Genomic DNA, 13,926 nt, shown 5'->3' on the forward strand with positions numbered 1-13,926 from the left:
TTCGTAACTTTTTTGTGGTTTTTCCCGATGTTTTTGAAAACTGCTGGAAGCTTCTTACTATTAACCTCTGGCCTCTGCAATACATCAAGAATATTCAATTTTCCACCGGCAACTACCCCTGAAGTTTTGAATTGAAGCATTATTTCGACAAGTGATGTTGTGCATAGATACAAAAACAATAAAAAAACACATATCATTGTAGAATCATTTCATTCAGAATTTAAAAGTAAAAACTCTAATCTTTATCATTTTAAAGTCCACCTGTATAAACTATAAAGTCTTCCTTTTTCAAATAAAACAACCCTCATCGAAATCAATTTCACAGCGCACGAGAATTTTTCTTGTTAGGCAAGTTTTCGTACTAAAAACGCTTAAACTCAGACACTCTTAAAGTTTAAGTTTCTTAAAACTTTTAATGTTTTTTCATCTGTTATTATCGAAATTCTATTGATTAAAATGAATTATAATAAGAACAAATAAATGCATGGTTCATTAAGAGGACATTTTTAGCTTTGTATTAACTCTACGTTATTTTATAAATATAGGTGTAATGAGTAAATCGTTGGTGAATATTATACCAGACGACTGTTTTTTTTTTCGCGAATCGCTGTAGTTCAAGATATAAATCTCCATGTTTTTATCAAAAATGAAAGAAAATTATTTTTAATTTTAATTTTAAAGTTTTATCGAACGATTAATGTTTTTTATACTATTCGACTTTATCACACAGTAATACTGAAATATGTTAACCGGTGTTATAAATGTAAAATGATTGATAATCAATTCTTGATAAATTTATTTTTATAAATAAATACATGTGTACGATATGAAATACGTGCACGTTTGCATAATTCAGTACATATAGTGTATAATAAGAAATTGTGAAGACGTATTCGACGCAATACGATTAATACGTTATGATATACAAGGTACGAGGACATGACGCAAACTTGACGTCGGTGGAAAATATTGTAAAAGCCGAGGGAATTGAATAACATTATATATTATTATATTTTTGTATGAGTGCGCGAAATAACAACAGGAGAAAAGAGAGGAGCTTTGCAAAATTGAAGCAGAGAAATCCTCCGGAGGACATCGCGTGTGTATTATATATTATGAAGAAACTTGTTGTGCTATTTTTTGAACAGTTTTTCAAACACAGTAGGTACAATATAATATTATATTGAACACTATGTTATACACGTGGGAAAACCAAGGACCCGTCCGCCGCCCCACGATGGGATGTACGTCTTATAATATACGATATCCGTCGTTCAGCCTTGTGCGTAATGCGAATGCAATACCTAATATAATAATATAGTCGACGTACTTTCGGACGACGAAGACGGATTTGTGTAATATACGATTTTATAATAAAAAGAGAATATTATATAAATATAATATATTATTATAGACGTCTATGTCCGTTTTCAGGTCAACCGCGCAGTGTATGTATAATATACATTGTACACATATATACTTAAAATATAAATTCTTCCGGCGCGCGCGATTCCCGAGGACGACGACGACGAAGGATCCCAGTCGCAAGCGACGAAAAATTTGAAATGTATATAAAAAAAAAGAATAAGTCGTACAACTGACCGCCAAGGACGAGACGTCGACGGCTATTATAATAGGTACATACGTATACGCAAACAGCGTAAACGCCCTGCTCGACACCCCATATACGACTTAAACAGCAGCGACGACATTACACATATAATATATAATAATGAAATGCATTAAATCGTATCGTGTGCGCTTTACTATATTTGTTATTGTTTCTTTTTTTCTTTTTTTTTTCTCGCCATAACAATCCGTAAAAACGTGTATAGGCGGTACAATGCACCGATGTAAAGCTCTGCAGCGGCGGTCCCGCTGGGCGTAGTCCAGATTTAAAAAAAATCACGTATAACAATACGTGCGTGCGTGTTTTTGTATGTGTGTGTGTGCGTGTGTGTGAATGCATATATGAGTGAGTGTGTACGTGCGCTTGCGCGTATGAGCGTACGTTGTTTCTTATTATTAATTTTTTTTTCTTTTTGGATTTCGAATCTCACACGACTGGAATACTCAAGTGGGGCTGAGGTCGCGCCAGGTAGGACGTGCATATAAAACAAGAGGCGAACACTGGCCGCTCACCAGTGCCGATCATCGCGTTACCGCTCGCGAAAGTGAATTCGATTTTATCATTTCATAATATTACTCTACTATTATTATTTTTTTTTTGTCGAGTGATTTACACGTCGCCGTATCTCATACATCATCACTACTATTAAATTTTCTTTAGACGCGGTCCTCGTCAAGATGAAGATCTATCTACTCGCTTCCGTCTTGCTCATCGCCGCATATCAAGGTAACAATTGCGCGCCAATAGATAATATATTAAAATATATGCCACGAATAATCGTAATATACGTTGCAATGTTTCTGTGCGCTTCACAATAATATACTGACCAGGGTTTTATCTCGTCTCGGAAATCGATAACACTATATAAACGCAAATTTTATCAAAAAAATCTTCACGCTTCTAGAGTTTAGCACCTACCGCTACTTATAATCGGTTTATATACCTAGCGTATTTTCTTTGATCCGTGACGAGAAGTCTTAAAAAAAAAACCAACACAACGCATCTTATGATCCACTCCTATAGGTGCGTATATTATAATAATATTGTATAATCGACGATTGGTACGGTCGGTTTGTGTGTTTTTCGACATATTTTCGTCGGTTTATGTAACACAGTCCGTTGTGTTCGTGTTTCCGAAAATCCGTCAGTATACAACGCGACACACAACATAAACGACGCGTATTCGATGTGTTACATCATGCAACCCGGACACGAAGAGATCGGTGAAGCAATGAAATATACGCGACTATGGGTATAATACAATATAATAATGCGTTCGTATATTAAATTATACTCGTGGGTAATGGTGTGACTTATATGTGTCGCGCATACCGCAAATTATGGCGTATTATAATAATATTATATACAGGCAACATTGCAGTACCTATACGCCCGACATATTAATAATATAATATAGGTAAACGTAGTACCATATATATATATATACTATATATATATATATATATTATATATATATATATAGTATGTGTGTATGGTGCATATAGGAACGGCAGAGTGAAAGAAAAATAAAAAATTTCAATCCAGCTATACCTATATTATGTTTGTGGTCTATCAGCGGTGTGGGAAAAGTGAAATTTTGACAAGTTTCTTCCTCCTATGTATCGTGGTATATATACCTAGAAAATTCTGTTACCCGCGCAAAACATATTTCCACATACGCGCAACATGCACACAAACAATCTGTCTGTTATAGTGTAATATATAAAATAAACGAAAAATTGATTAAGTATATTTATAAAAATTAAAGAGATAAGTACGTGCGGTATGTAAATTTCCATGTCTTTCATAATAAGAATATTTTATCCTAATGCTGGACTATATAAATACATCCATGTATTCAGAATTTCGAATCGAATTTTTTACTCAAATTCCTTCTTATTATATTTATAAATTGTCGACAGTAACATAGTTAATTTCATACATGTCTTATAAACTCAATAAGAAAACCAAATTCAACAAAGACAAAATAATTATAAACACAAAATTCCAATATAAAAGTAACGTGCAGAGCAAAATAAATGTTCCTCTTTATTACTTAACAGTGATCCTTAAAATCTTATCTGCTGCAGGTACTATACATAATATGCTTTTTCCCATCCGAGGTGGTAATTTTTAGGAATTATTTGTCGCTGCATAATTTTATGACGATAACACGCTTACAATCGTCTATATAGATGAGCATCATGTCAACGGGTCGTCGGACGTCGTTCGCTTCTTTTGTGCGTAAAGTATAATACGATAATATAATTAAAGATGAACACTTCAAAACCAGTAAACTGATAAATATTTCTCGGGGTGCAGTTAGACGAGAGCGCAGTAAGCACGTACCTGTTATAATAAGTGCTCGCGCCTGTGACAGGAAAAGTGGGAAATGGCGACGGATATTACAATAATTAAAAGTGTTCACATATTGTTGACCGTGCTCGTATAGACTGTACAGTGTTAGTGTGTAATGCTTGTAAAGTAACATAAAGGCGATCGGGACACGGGGTGGTAGTGAGAGTGGGAGATTTAAGACTTATAAACGCGCGTTTCTTACTCGATTTTTATGAACCGGAAGACTAAGGTGTGTTTGTGTATACATTACATAATGGCCGAGACGTTTTCGAACCTAAAGACTGAGGAGACGTAACGCCAGTGCCTAACCCTTTTTCTCTTTCTCTCTCTCTCTCTCTCTCTCTTTCTCTCACTCCTCTCTCTTTCTATGTATGTATAGATTTTTCTCTCTATCTATCTGCTTCCACTGGCTGTAACGGGGCGGCCACTCACCTCTAGCGACGACGGCCACTCCAAAATGTGACAGCGTCTAATGAATAATGGATTGCCGATGATAATAATAATAATAATATTAAAGCGAGTCGACACGATCGATGAGCTCACGGAAAACGCGCATATATTATCAATTACGCAATTATCATAGCATTCGTACGCCATATACATATTATGGTATATTAGATACCTATATAGAAATAATACCAATAAGTGTATAATAACGCATATATACGGAGATTAAGACTTTTGTCAACTTTTAGGCACGCCCAAGGACGTTGATAACCTACATATTATATTATACATGTGTGTTGTTACTGTGTCTGAGTGTGTGTATTGTGTGTTATGCAGACAAATAAATATATATTATACGACATAACATGGTGACCGTGTGATATAATAATAATAATAATATAATTCCGTTTTCTCTGCTAAAGAATGTCGTATGTAACGAGATTATGCAGCGCGCGCGTGCGTTTGATATTATTATTATATATATTCGCACCCATTGCCTAGGACCATAAAAACGAGTTCGCTTTCTATCGGCGACGCCGCCGTGTTCACTTGGGCTTGGTCTGGCCACAGTCCGGTTTTCGTCTTCCTGCAACCGTCCGTCCGCGGTTTTATCCTATGATATAACAATATAATATTAATATTATAAAATATCGTACTCGTTATATTATTGTATAATATTGTCGGGCGGTCACAAATCGGTAGTATAATATACACTCGCACTCGACGCATTCATCGTAAATTCGTGAACATACTATGATTAATAGTACCTAATCAACGGAGTAGAATACTTATGTGTACAGGGAAGGGCACGCGAGTCTTGGACTTACGTGTATAGTTTATACGTTTACGCAACAATCGATACAGTCGGATATCCATAAGCGCACATGATTGCGACACCCACGAACGAGACACATTACAATACTTTGAATATATTATATGTAGAGTGAGAGAGAGAGAGGAGAGAGTCAAATCGTTAATACGCACATTAATAGTCGTCGTCGATCCGTTCTTTTTATTATAAATAAATTGTCCTTCTTCGTTTTCGTGTGCGTAACATGGGTGACCTAAAACGAGACCATCATATTACATACCTAATAACGAGCTGCAGTGTGGAAATAAAAATAAATTCGCCTGTATATTATAACGAAAACCGGCTGCAATCTTCATTTGATGCGCCGCACGCCGGCGGGACATCGCGTGCGTGACCCACAAGAGTGACCACTGTCGCCGCCGCCGGTCGTACCTATATAGTCAAAACTGGATACAACTACGTATATTATATTATATTATTATTATATATTGCGCACGTATTAATATATTATTATTGCCCATATACGGCGTGTGTCATAATTATTATTATCATCGTCATTTTTGACCCAGAAACCCGGGGCGAGTTCCATTCCCGGTGTTTCGTAATCGCCTATGGTTACAGAATAGGCATCTACCGCTACACGGACACCATTAAAAAATGTCTCTATACACAATATATTTATTGTACTTACGTAGGTATACATCCGTTGCAATATAATAATATAATGTATATACGGACGCGTTACGCGTACAAACTCGTAGGCGGGCGGGCCGAGAAGGGTAGAGTGACAATTGTTTTCGTATACCATTGTACGCACACGCCGACGGACGCGCAAACAGTAATAATAAATATATAACAACGATATACATAGATAAAACGATGACGAGAAGTGAGATGTAAAATAAAAAGCTGCAGAATCATACTTGCGATCGTACCCATCTAAAGGTCATCGAGCGATAGAATCCCATGGCTCCGGAGGCGACTACAATAATTGTATACGCATTCTGTATAGGTGTTGTGCTGCTGCAGTGGTCCAGCCACATGTGATATTATTATTATCATCAGCATTATTAAATACAATACGCGTACTCTAATAACTCGTGTGAGGAGGCCCGTGCGTGTGTCTGTGAGCACAAAAATATTATAATTACATAACTACGTCATCGTCGTCGTCGACTACCACGTTTTGAATACCTCCGCCGTCTTAGCGACGCGTTGCATAAGACGACCGGACACAATGGAGCACGCCCCAAGGTCCTGGGAAACAACTATATAATAATAATAATATTAATAGTAATAGTAATAATATACCTATAACGAGCGCCATGTTTATTAACATTATAATTATTGTCGTCATCGTTATCGACCACCGTCGTCGTGCCTATATGTAATATGTGATAAATAATAATATGCTCTTCGTTTATACATTCACAGTTCACGGCCAGAGAGAAGAGTTCAAGTGCCCGGACGACTATGGTTTCTACCCACACAGCTCATCGTGTGACAAGTACTGGAAGTGCGACAACAACGTGGCCGAGCTTAAGACTTGCGGCAACGGTTTGGCTTTCGATGACACCGACCCCAAGTACCTGAAAGAAAACTGTGATTACCTACACAACGTTGACTGCGGTGCTAGATCACAATTGGGTAAGACTCAGTCAACAGTATTTAAATAATGATTTAAGATTTTAAACGTCGACTTTCATAGAACTTTCTGCGACCACCAATCGCGTATAAAACCTTCAAGTTATATCTTATATTTACCTCTTTCCTCCACAAACATAACTAATAACTACTATACTCTATCGGAAAGTAATTGCACTTTATCGATAGTCTCTATTTTGAACTAGTTTGATTAACTACATTCAATTCCCAAACTTTTTTAGTCTTCTCTACTATACAATTCATATTTTCCTTGATACGACACAAAGTCTTCTTCCTTGGAGTTTTCTTCTGTTAGATTACAACCCTTACTGTTTTATATTTTCCTCTCCTTTGTTAGGTGACCTAACATATACATGTGTTTTTTTTCTTAAATGAAGCTCATCGCAGGTGCTAGCTTTACTCCGTCGTACAATTATACGTATTGTATATATTTGTATATCTATAATAATAATTATATTTTATTATGTCGTGTCATGACAATAACTTGAATAATTTATCCAATTTAGAACCTGCCATCAGCACACCTCACTGCCCAAGATTATACGGAATCTTCCCAGACGATGTCAAGTGCGATACCTTCTGGAACTGTTGGGGAGGTGAAGCTAGCAGATACCAATGTTCCCCGGGTCTGGCTTACGATCGCGAATCCAGAGTGTGCATGTGGGCCGACCAAGTACCTGAATGCAAAGTTGAAGGTTAGTATACTTCATACTATAATGTGATAAAGTATTTTAGTCAAGCATACTTGAATTATGAATACACAATAGTATCAATTTGAATTACGGCGTACTTATTATTATTATTTTGTGGTCTACCACAGAAGTAGCAAACGGTTTCAACTGCCCAGCCGCCGGAGAAGTATTGGCTTCCATTGGATCTTTCAGCAGACACGCTCACCCAGACGACTGCAGAAAATACTACATCTGCTTGGAAGGCACACCCAGAGAATACGGTTGCCCGATCGGCACAGTTTTCAAGATCGGTGATTCCGACGGCAGTGGAAGCTGCGAGAACCCCGAGGACGTTCCCGGATGGTATGCAAACACGACATAACTATTATAGTTTTTATTCTTTATAGTATTTCGACACGTGTACTCGCTACTCACCCTCTATAAAATATAATAGACTTGACATAATAATGCATAGGTATAATATGATTATAGTGATTACGCTTATTACGTATTATGCATCGCCTAGTATTATTTGTATACTTTTTAGTGATTTATGCTCGAAACAATGTATTCTCTGTATTAGGATTACTATGACCATACTGCAAATAATAATTTTACAATCATTTAGTGTAATACCATGCAGAAATCTAGACCACATTATTATATTCTGGTATAGCGTATAGGTATTTAACAGTTGACATCTATAACAAACTATTTACGATTAAATGATCTATTTTTACTTATGGAGCATCGTAAGTTAAATTGTACGCACATACCTAAACGTGGTTATATTATAAGACATCAGACCGAATATTATTTTCGTTTAAATTTTCGGTGGTGATTTAACACTTTTATGATCGCCTAAAACCCATGGAGGTAATGTTTCGATATAAATTCTTTCCCTAAAGAGTTAGTGAGTACACGTGAAAAAATTACTTATAAACATATTATATACAATAATTAACATCTCGGCGTGCATGATGTGGCTGCATGTGGTTTTCAAACCGTCATCGTCGCAAGGGTTGAAGCGTGGTGAAAACCGAAAACACGCAAGTGCATGGCCCGCGCGACGGATAAGAGTACTTCTCAGACGTTTCTTCTATATTATATTCTATATAACACAAGTTTAAACTGATAAAGTCGGTTTTTTCTCTTTCGAATCGTTTAAGTCTCCGACGCAAATTTCATTATATAATATGCATATTATTATGCGCATTTCATCGGTGCGGAAAAACCACAAACACAGCACGCTACAAAGGTGCCACCCAAGTGTTTATTATATATTATACATAGGTATATTTTCTTATCGTTTTACAGATATTGTTTCTTTAATATGTATTTCCTTTTGCGAAAGCGCTTTTACTAAAACAAACATTAGACGTCAATTCGCAATTATAATATAATATACAGGTATACCTCCAACGCGTGCAGATAAATACGAAATTATAAACCACTGCAGCAGAGAGAGGCATATTATAATCATTATTGCAATAGTCGAGTGTGAAAACGTTTTTACCGTGATATTAATGCGGTATATTAGAATAATACGAATCGTTATACACAGATAGTTTCACGGGCCGATTGCACAGTTCTAGAAGCGGCGAGAACGAAATATCACCGCCGTAATCTCCGCGCCACAATATTATATTATATTAGATATACCTATATGTATAATATATAATAAACACTGGCACAAGACACAACACATACATCGTAACTACATAATGACCGGGTGCGTGCGTGCATAACGATATAGATATGTATATATAGGTTTTAATTGTACAAATCTCCATATAAATTATGTATCTACGTAGTGTGTGTTTGTGTGTGTTGTACGCATAATATGATGTGAGTTAACAGCGTGTGGTATGCGGCTACGATATATTTATATGCGCACAGACGTGTCTGTAAATACATAATCTTATTATATCGTCCGAAATCTTAAAAAAATGTAAATGTGTATCGCGGAGTTTGAACCACAAAAAGTGAAAGCGATACTACGCTTCTATGTGTTAGGTATATACCTATTATACAGACTATATTTATTTACTGCTACAGCGGTCTGCAGCAGTATATAAATATTTGTTGTACATCGCGACTATACCTACCTATCTACGGATTTTAACCCGCGGCGGTGGAAGAAAAAGTTCCCAGTCTAGTATATACGACTATATATAATATACCTACGTTGTACATAATAATATATAATATTTTAGACCGTGTATATAGTATCTATATAATAATTTAACGACTTTACGACCGCGTGATGTTTGGATTTAAAATACATTATATATGTGGTGCCAATGAAAGGAAAAACGCCCATCCCGAGGAGTAGGAAAATCGTCTTATATATATACCGCTCATTATTATCGCTGAAGTAAAAAAAAAATTTAAATATACTTATAACACGAATTCCTCAAAACGACGTGCATATAGCGTTATGCTGTACGCTCCGCGCGTCTCCTCCGTTGTTCCGGTGCAAGTATTCCGCCCCGGGTTAGGTTTTTTTTTATAAGCGGTTATGATGATGCTTTCACAGAATCCGATTCATAATTGGCCCGAGTTCAACTGCAACTGTGTGCTCAACACCCATCCCGCTGCAATTATTGTTTGATATGAAATTCAATTACATACCTATTAACATAATATACGCGCAATTACATAATAATATAAAGTAGGTTCCGAGATTATGTCGCATAAAATTATATCGTAGTGCTCGACCAAAACCTGTTAAATCGATAATTGTGTTGCATTTGACATTACATTTTTTTTTCGACGTACACGACCGACGATCGACCCGCTCCTTCGAATCGTATGCGCACTCAATGACACCGTGTATACCTGTATGTATATAATATAATATATCGTAAATGTTTTTTTTAATATACTGTGTTGAATATTTATCTCCGACGCATCCTTCGGGTTTTTCTTAGACTATCCACTAAACACACACACACACATATAAAATACATTATGTATAATAATATTACACACGTAAATATTTATAAATGTATCTATAAATATTATATTAGGTATATACATGCGTTACATGTGACATTTGTATAGGTATTATATAGTTAGGTAGTGATAATATTATATTTAGTGATATACATTAGCATAATATTAATATGATAAATAATATATAATAACGACTCGGCGACGACCGTGGACGGAGTAAAAAAAAAAAAAATCAAAACAAACCTACCTATGTGTGTACGCAGTGAGGACTACTACGGTGACTTGGATCTGAAGGCGATCAGGAAAAGCGAACTATTATCCGGGCTAGACAACAAGTCGAAACAATCATCGTCGGCCGAGTCCAAGCCAGCACCAGCAGCACCCAAGGCACAGCCACAGAGGCAACAACAACAATCCAACAGGCCACAACCCCAACAACAGCAGTCCAACAGACCACAACCCCAACAACTCCCAGTCTCCTCGCAGTCGTCCAAAGACTACGAAGACGCTTAGACAACTACAGCGACGTAACTCGCCCGCGGTGACGGACACACATACACAAACACGCAAACACACTGACTTTTTGAGTTTTTTTTTTATATAGAACTTACGGTTTTTGAATTGCGTGAGCACCGAATTTTCTCTCCCCAACCCCTATACTACTTACTACCCCCGCCCGACGTATATAAAATTAACGATTTATGTATAGAGGATTTATATACAGGTGCTCACACAATTTAATACGTTTTTTTTTTTTAATTATTATACGTAATATTATTTTGTTTCCTTTTTTTTATACGCTTTTTTTTTTTAATCGACGTCGTACTCGAATTCGATCGACTGTTCCGTCCGTTCCCCTAATCCCCTGTGTAATTTATCCCTGTTCCCATGATTAATTGTAAACAGTTACGGTTAACACATCAATGCGACGGTGGCAGCAGCTGCAACCGCAAATTGCTACTTTTAATACTGCCGCTGGACATTCCTATCACCAATACACACACGTTTTTGTTTATATGTTTTCGTATTTAAGTGCAAAAATCAAAAAAAAAAATATATTTAACTACCCGAATTTTAATTCAAAACACAATCAATACAATATGTGCATTTATTATGTATTAAAACCCCAACCGTTACATTTTAGTTAGGTAATCCACATTGTCCCGTTCACATATATATTGCGTTTTTTTAAAACATGTATGTATAAAATAATTAATTCAATTTATATTATACAATACTATATAAAAAATATTTTGTACAAATTGCGCCCTTTATTTTTATAATGTGTACTTGTCTTTGTAATAATTATGTTTTTTATTATTGTAAGTTTATTAATAATTCGTCATTTTATTATGATTATATTAAAAACATAGTTATTATACTAAATATATTAATATATATATATATATTTGAAAACAAATATTTTTAAATTGTTCATTACTCACCGCTGCCTTCGTCGTAATTATTATTCTATCGTAATAAATAATAATAAATAAAATTAAACTCGTCCTGTGTCCTATTCGCCTATAAACGGTTACGACGTTTCGAATGCCAACGGGTAAAAAATAAATATTCATTAACTGCAAGCGCAACACTAAAACGTCTAAAACACACTTTAGATGTACATAATATAACAGCATATAAATATATATTAATATATAAATATTATATTATAGAGATAGGTATTGTACCTTGCATGCAGCTAACACGAGCGCTTCATTCATATCTACACAATACAATAGTGTTGTAGATATTAGTAACTTTTGAATGTCGTCTTGCGAATGATTTTCAAAAACTTGAGACTTTCCAGTTTTAAAATAAAAAGGTTTAAAACATATACATCGTCTTGAGGTCATAGAACTTTTAATTGGTTATACTTGAATGAGTAGTACTTAATAAAATATAATCTTGTTAAAGCATTCACGTTTATCGTTTCGATATTCATACAGTAGGTACGCACTATTACACGCCTTTGTCTGGAATTCAAGATTGTATTATTATATAACAAAAATACGTGATATTTGTTTTGCAACAGAACAAGTTAATTTTCCTATAAGTAAAACAATATAATATACAACAATTATTAACTTTAACCCCATTGCCCGAATTTGGTTGTTCTCTAAAAGACGCGTTAAAATAATGCGTGTTGAACGTGTTGCTATAAACAGTGTTACAAGGCGTAGACACATGCAAATTATGCACATAAACGTATGATCATTTTAATCGGTATCGAAATCGATCGATTTAAACGGCGAAATTTATAAGCGTTGTTTGTGCCGGCGATAGGAATTTAATGATAATTTATATCCGGTCGAAAGCCAGAGCGGATTACGCCTATAAAAAATTGGATTTACACACACGCCCAAACATTAAGTCATACGACCGCAGCTGTTACGTGGTGTTATTGATTAAAACGGAATAATGGATAATTATTATAACGTATATTTACCCTAATAATAGTTACTCGACACGTTCGGTTTCCAACAGGGTTTTATCTAACGTGTTTTAAAAAATGACCATATGCTGGGATAATAAACGAACGGACACGATAAGAATAATTAATGCGAAAACTTAAGCGTAAAACTGCTTGAACGATATTATCATATACAATACATGTCCTATATAAATTATAATAACCAATAAGGAACGATGCATGAAAAAGCTTCTTTAGTTTTTTAAACACGAAGAACAAATCTGTAAAACAAAATCTTTTAAGTGTACACAATACGCGCGATGCTGCAGTTAACAAACCTAACACTAAAATAAAAAGAATAAGTATGAAATATTAACACATTAATAATTTATTTACGTATTATTTAATAAAATTGTTTTCAACTTAATTTAAGGATCACAAAGTTTAAATGAACCAAAAAAAGTATTATGATTATTCTTAATTTTAATATTTACTTTTACGTTTATAGCGAAGATTACTACGGAGATGTTGACCTAAAAGCACTTCGAAAAATTGGATACAGACGTTGATTGAGAGATGAACAAATGCACAACTCATCAAACAGAACCAAAGATATTACATACGACGGGGGCCAAATAAAAACGGGCATTGGTTAAGATACCAAACATGTTGTTATTGATGTCAAAATACAAATTATACATACATACATGCGCTTGCCAAAAAATAAATGCTTTTTTTTTATATATTGTATTATATTGTTTTGATCAAATAACATAATTTCTTAACTTTATACAAAATATCATTCCGAAACAATAATATTTATATATCATGACTAGAATGTAATATATATATATATATAGGTTATATATTGCTTATATTATATAATATTTAAGTTTATATAGAAATAATGTAAGCTAAAATATTTAACTATAAAACTTGGTACACAATGAAGCAAAAGAAAATGTTTAAAAAA

General features: G+C 34.9%; 1 protein-coding gene and 1 long non-coding RNA gene across 3 annotated transcripts; one reads left to right on the forward strand and one right to left on the reverse strand.

The window, feature by feature from the left end:
* Window positions 1-2,119: 2,119 nt before the first annotated feature.
* LOC114127954 (protein obstructor-E) lies at window positions 2,120-13,692 on the forward strand. 2 transcript variants are annotated; one of them, XM_027992336.2, is made up of 5 exons: window positions 2,120-2,356; window positions 6,681-6,893; window positions 7,418-7,606; window positions 7,732-7,945; window positions 13,462-13,692. In XM_027992336.2, exons 1-5 carry the CDS (start codon window positions 2,308-2,310, stop codon window positions 13,520-13,522), a joined length of 726 nt encoding a protein of 241 aa, XP_027848137.2. In that variant the 5' UTR covers window positions 2,120-2,307; the 3' UTR covers window positions 13,523-13,692. The 2 variants fall into 2 exon arrangements, with proteins under 2 accessions (XP_027848137.2, XP_027848136.2); XM_027992335.2 differs by lacking the exon at window positions 13,462-13,692 and adding an exon at window positions 10,804-11,336.
* LOC126549115 (uncharacterized) lies at window positions 11,251-12,560 on the reverse strand. Its single transcript, XR_007603271.1, has 2 exons — window positions 12,232-12,560; window positions 11,251-12,153 (listed from the first exon to the last, which is right to left on the reverse strand). It is a non-coding gene; the product is annotated as an uncharacterized LOC126549115 (long non-coding RNA).
* Window positions 13,693-13,926: the final 234 nt, after the last annotated feature.

The sequence above is a fragment of the Aphis gossypii genome, chromosome 1, assembly GCF_020184175.1.
Source record: "Aphis gossypii isolate Hap1 chromosome 1, ASM2018417v2, whole genome shotgun sequence".
NCBI classification, from domain to species: domain Eukaryota; kingdom Metazoa; phylum Arthropoda; class Insecta; order Hemiptera; family Aphididae; genus Aphis; species Aphis gossypii.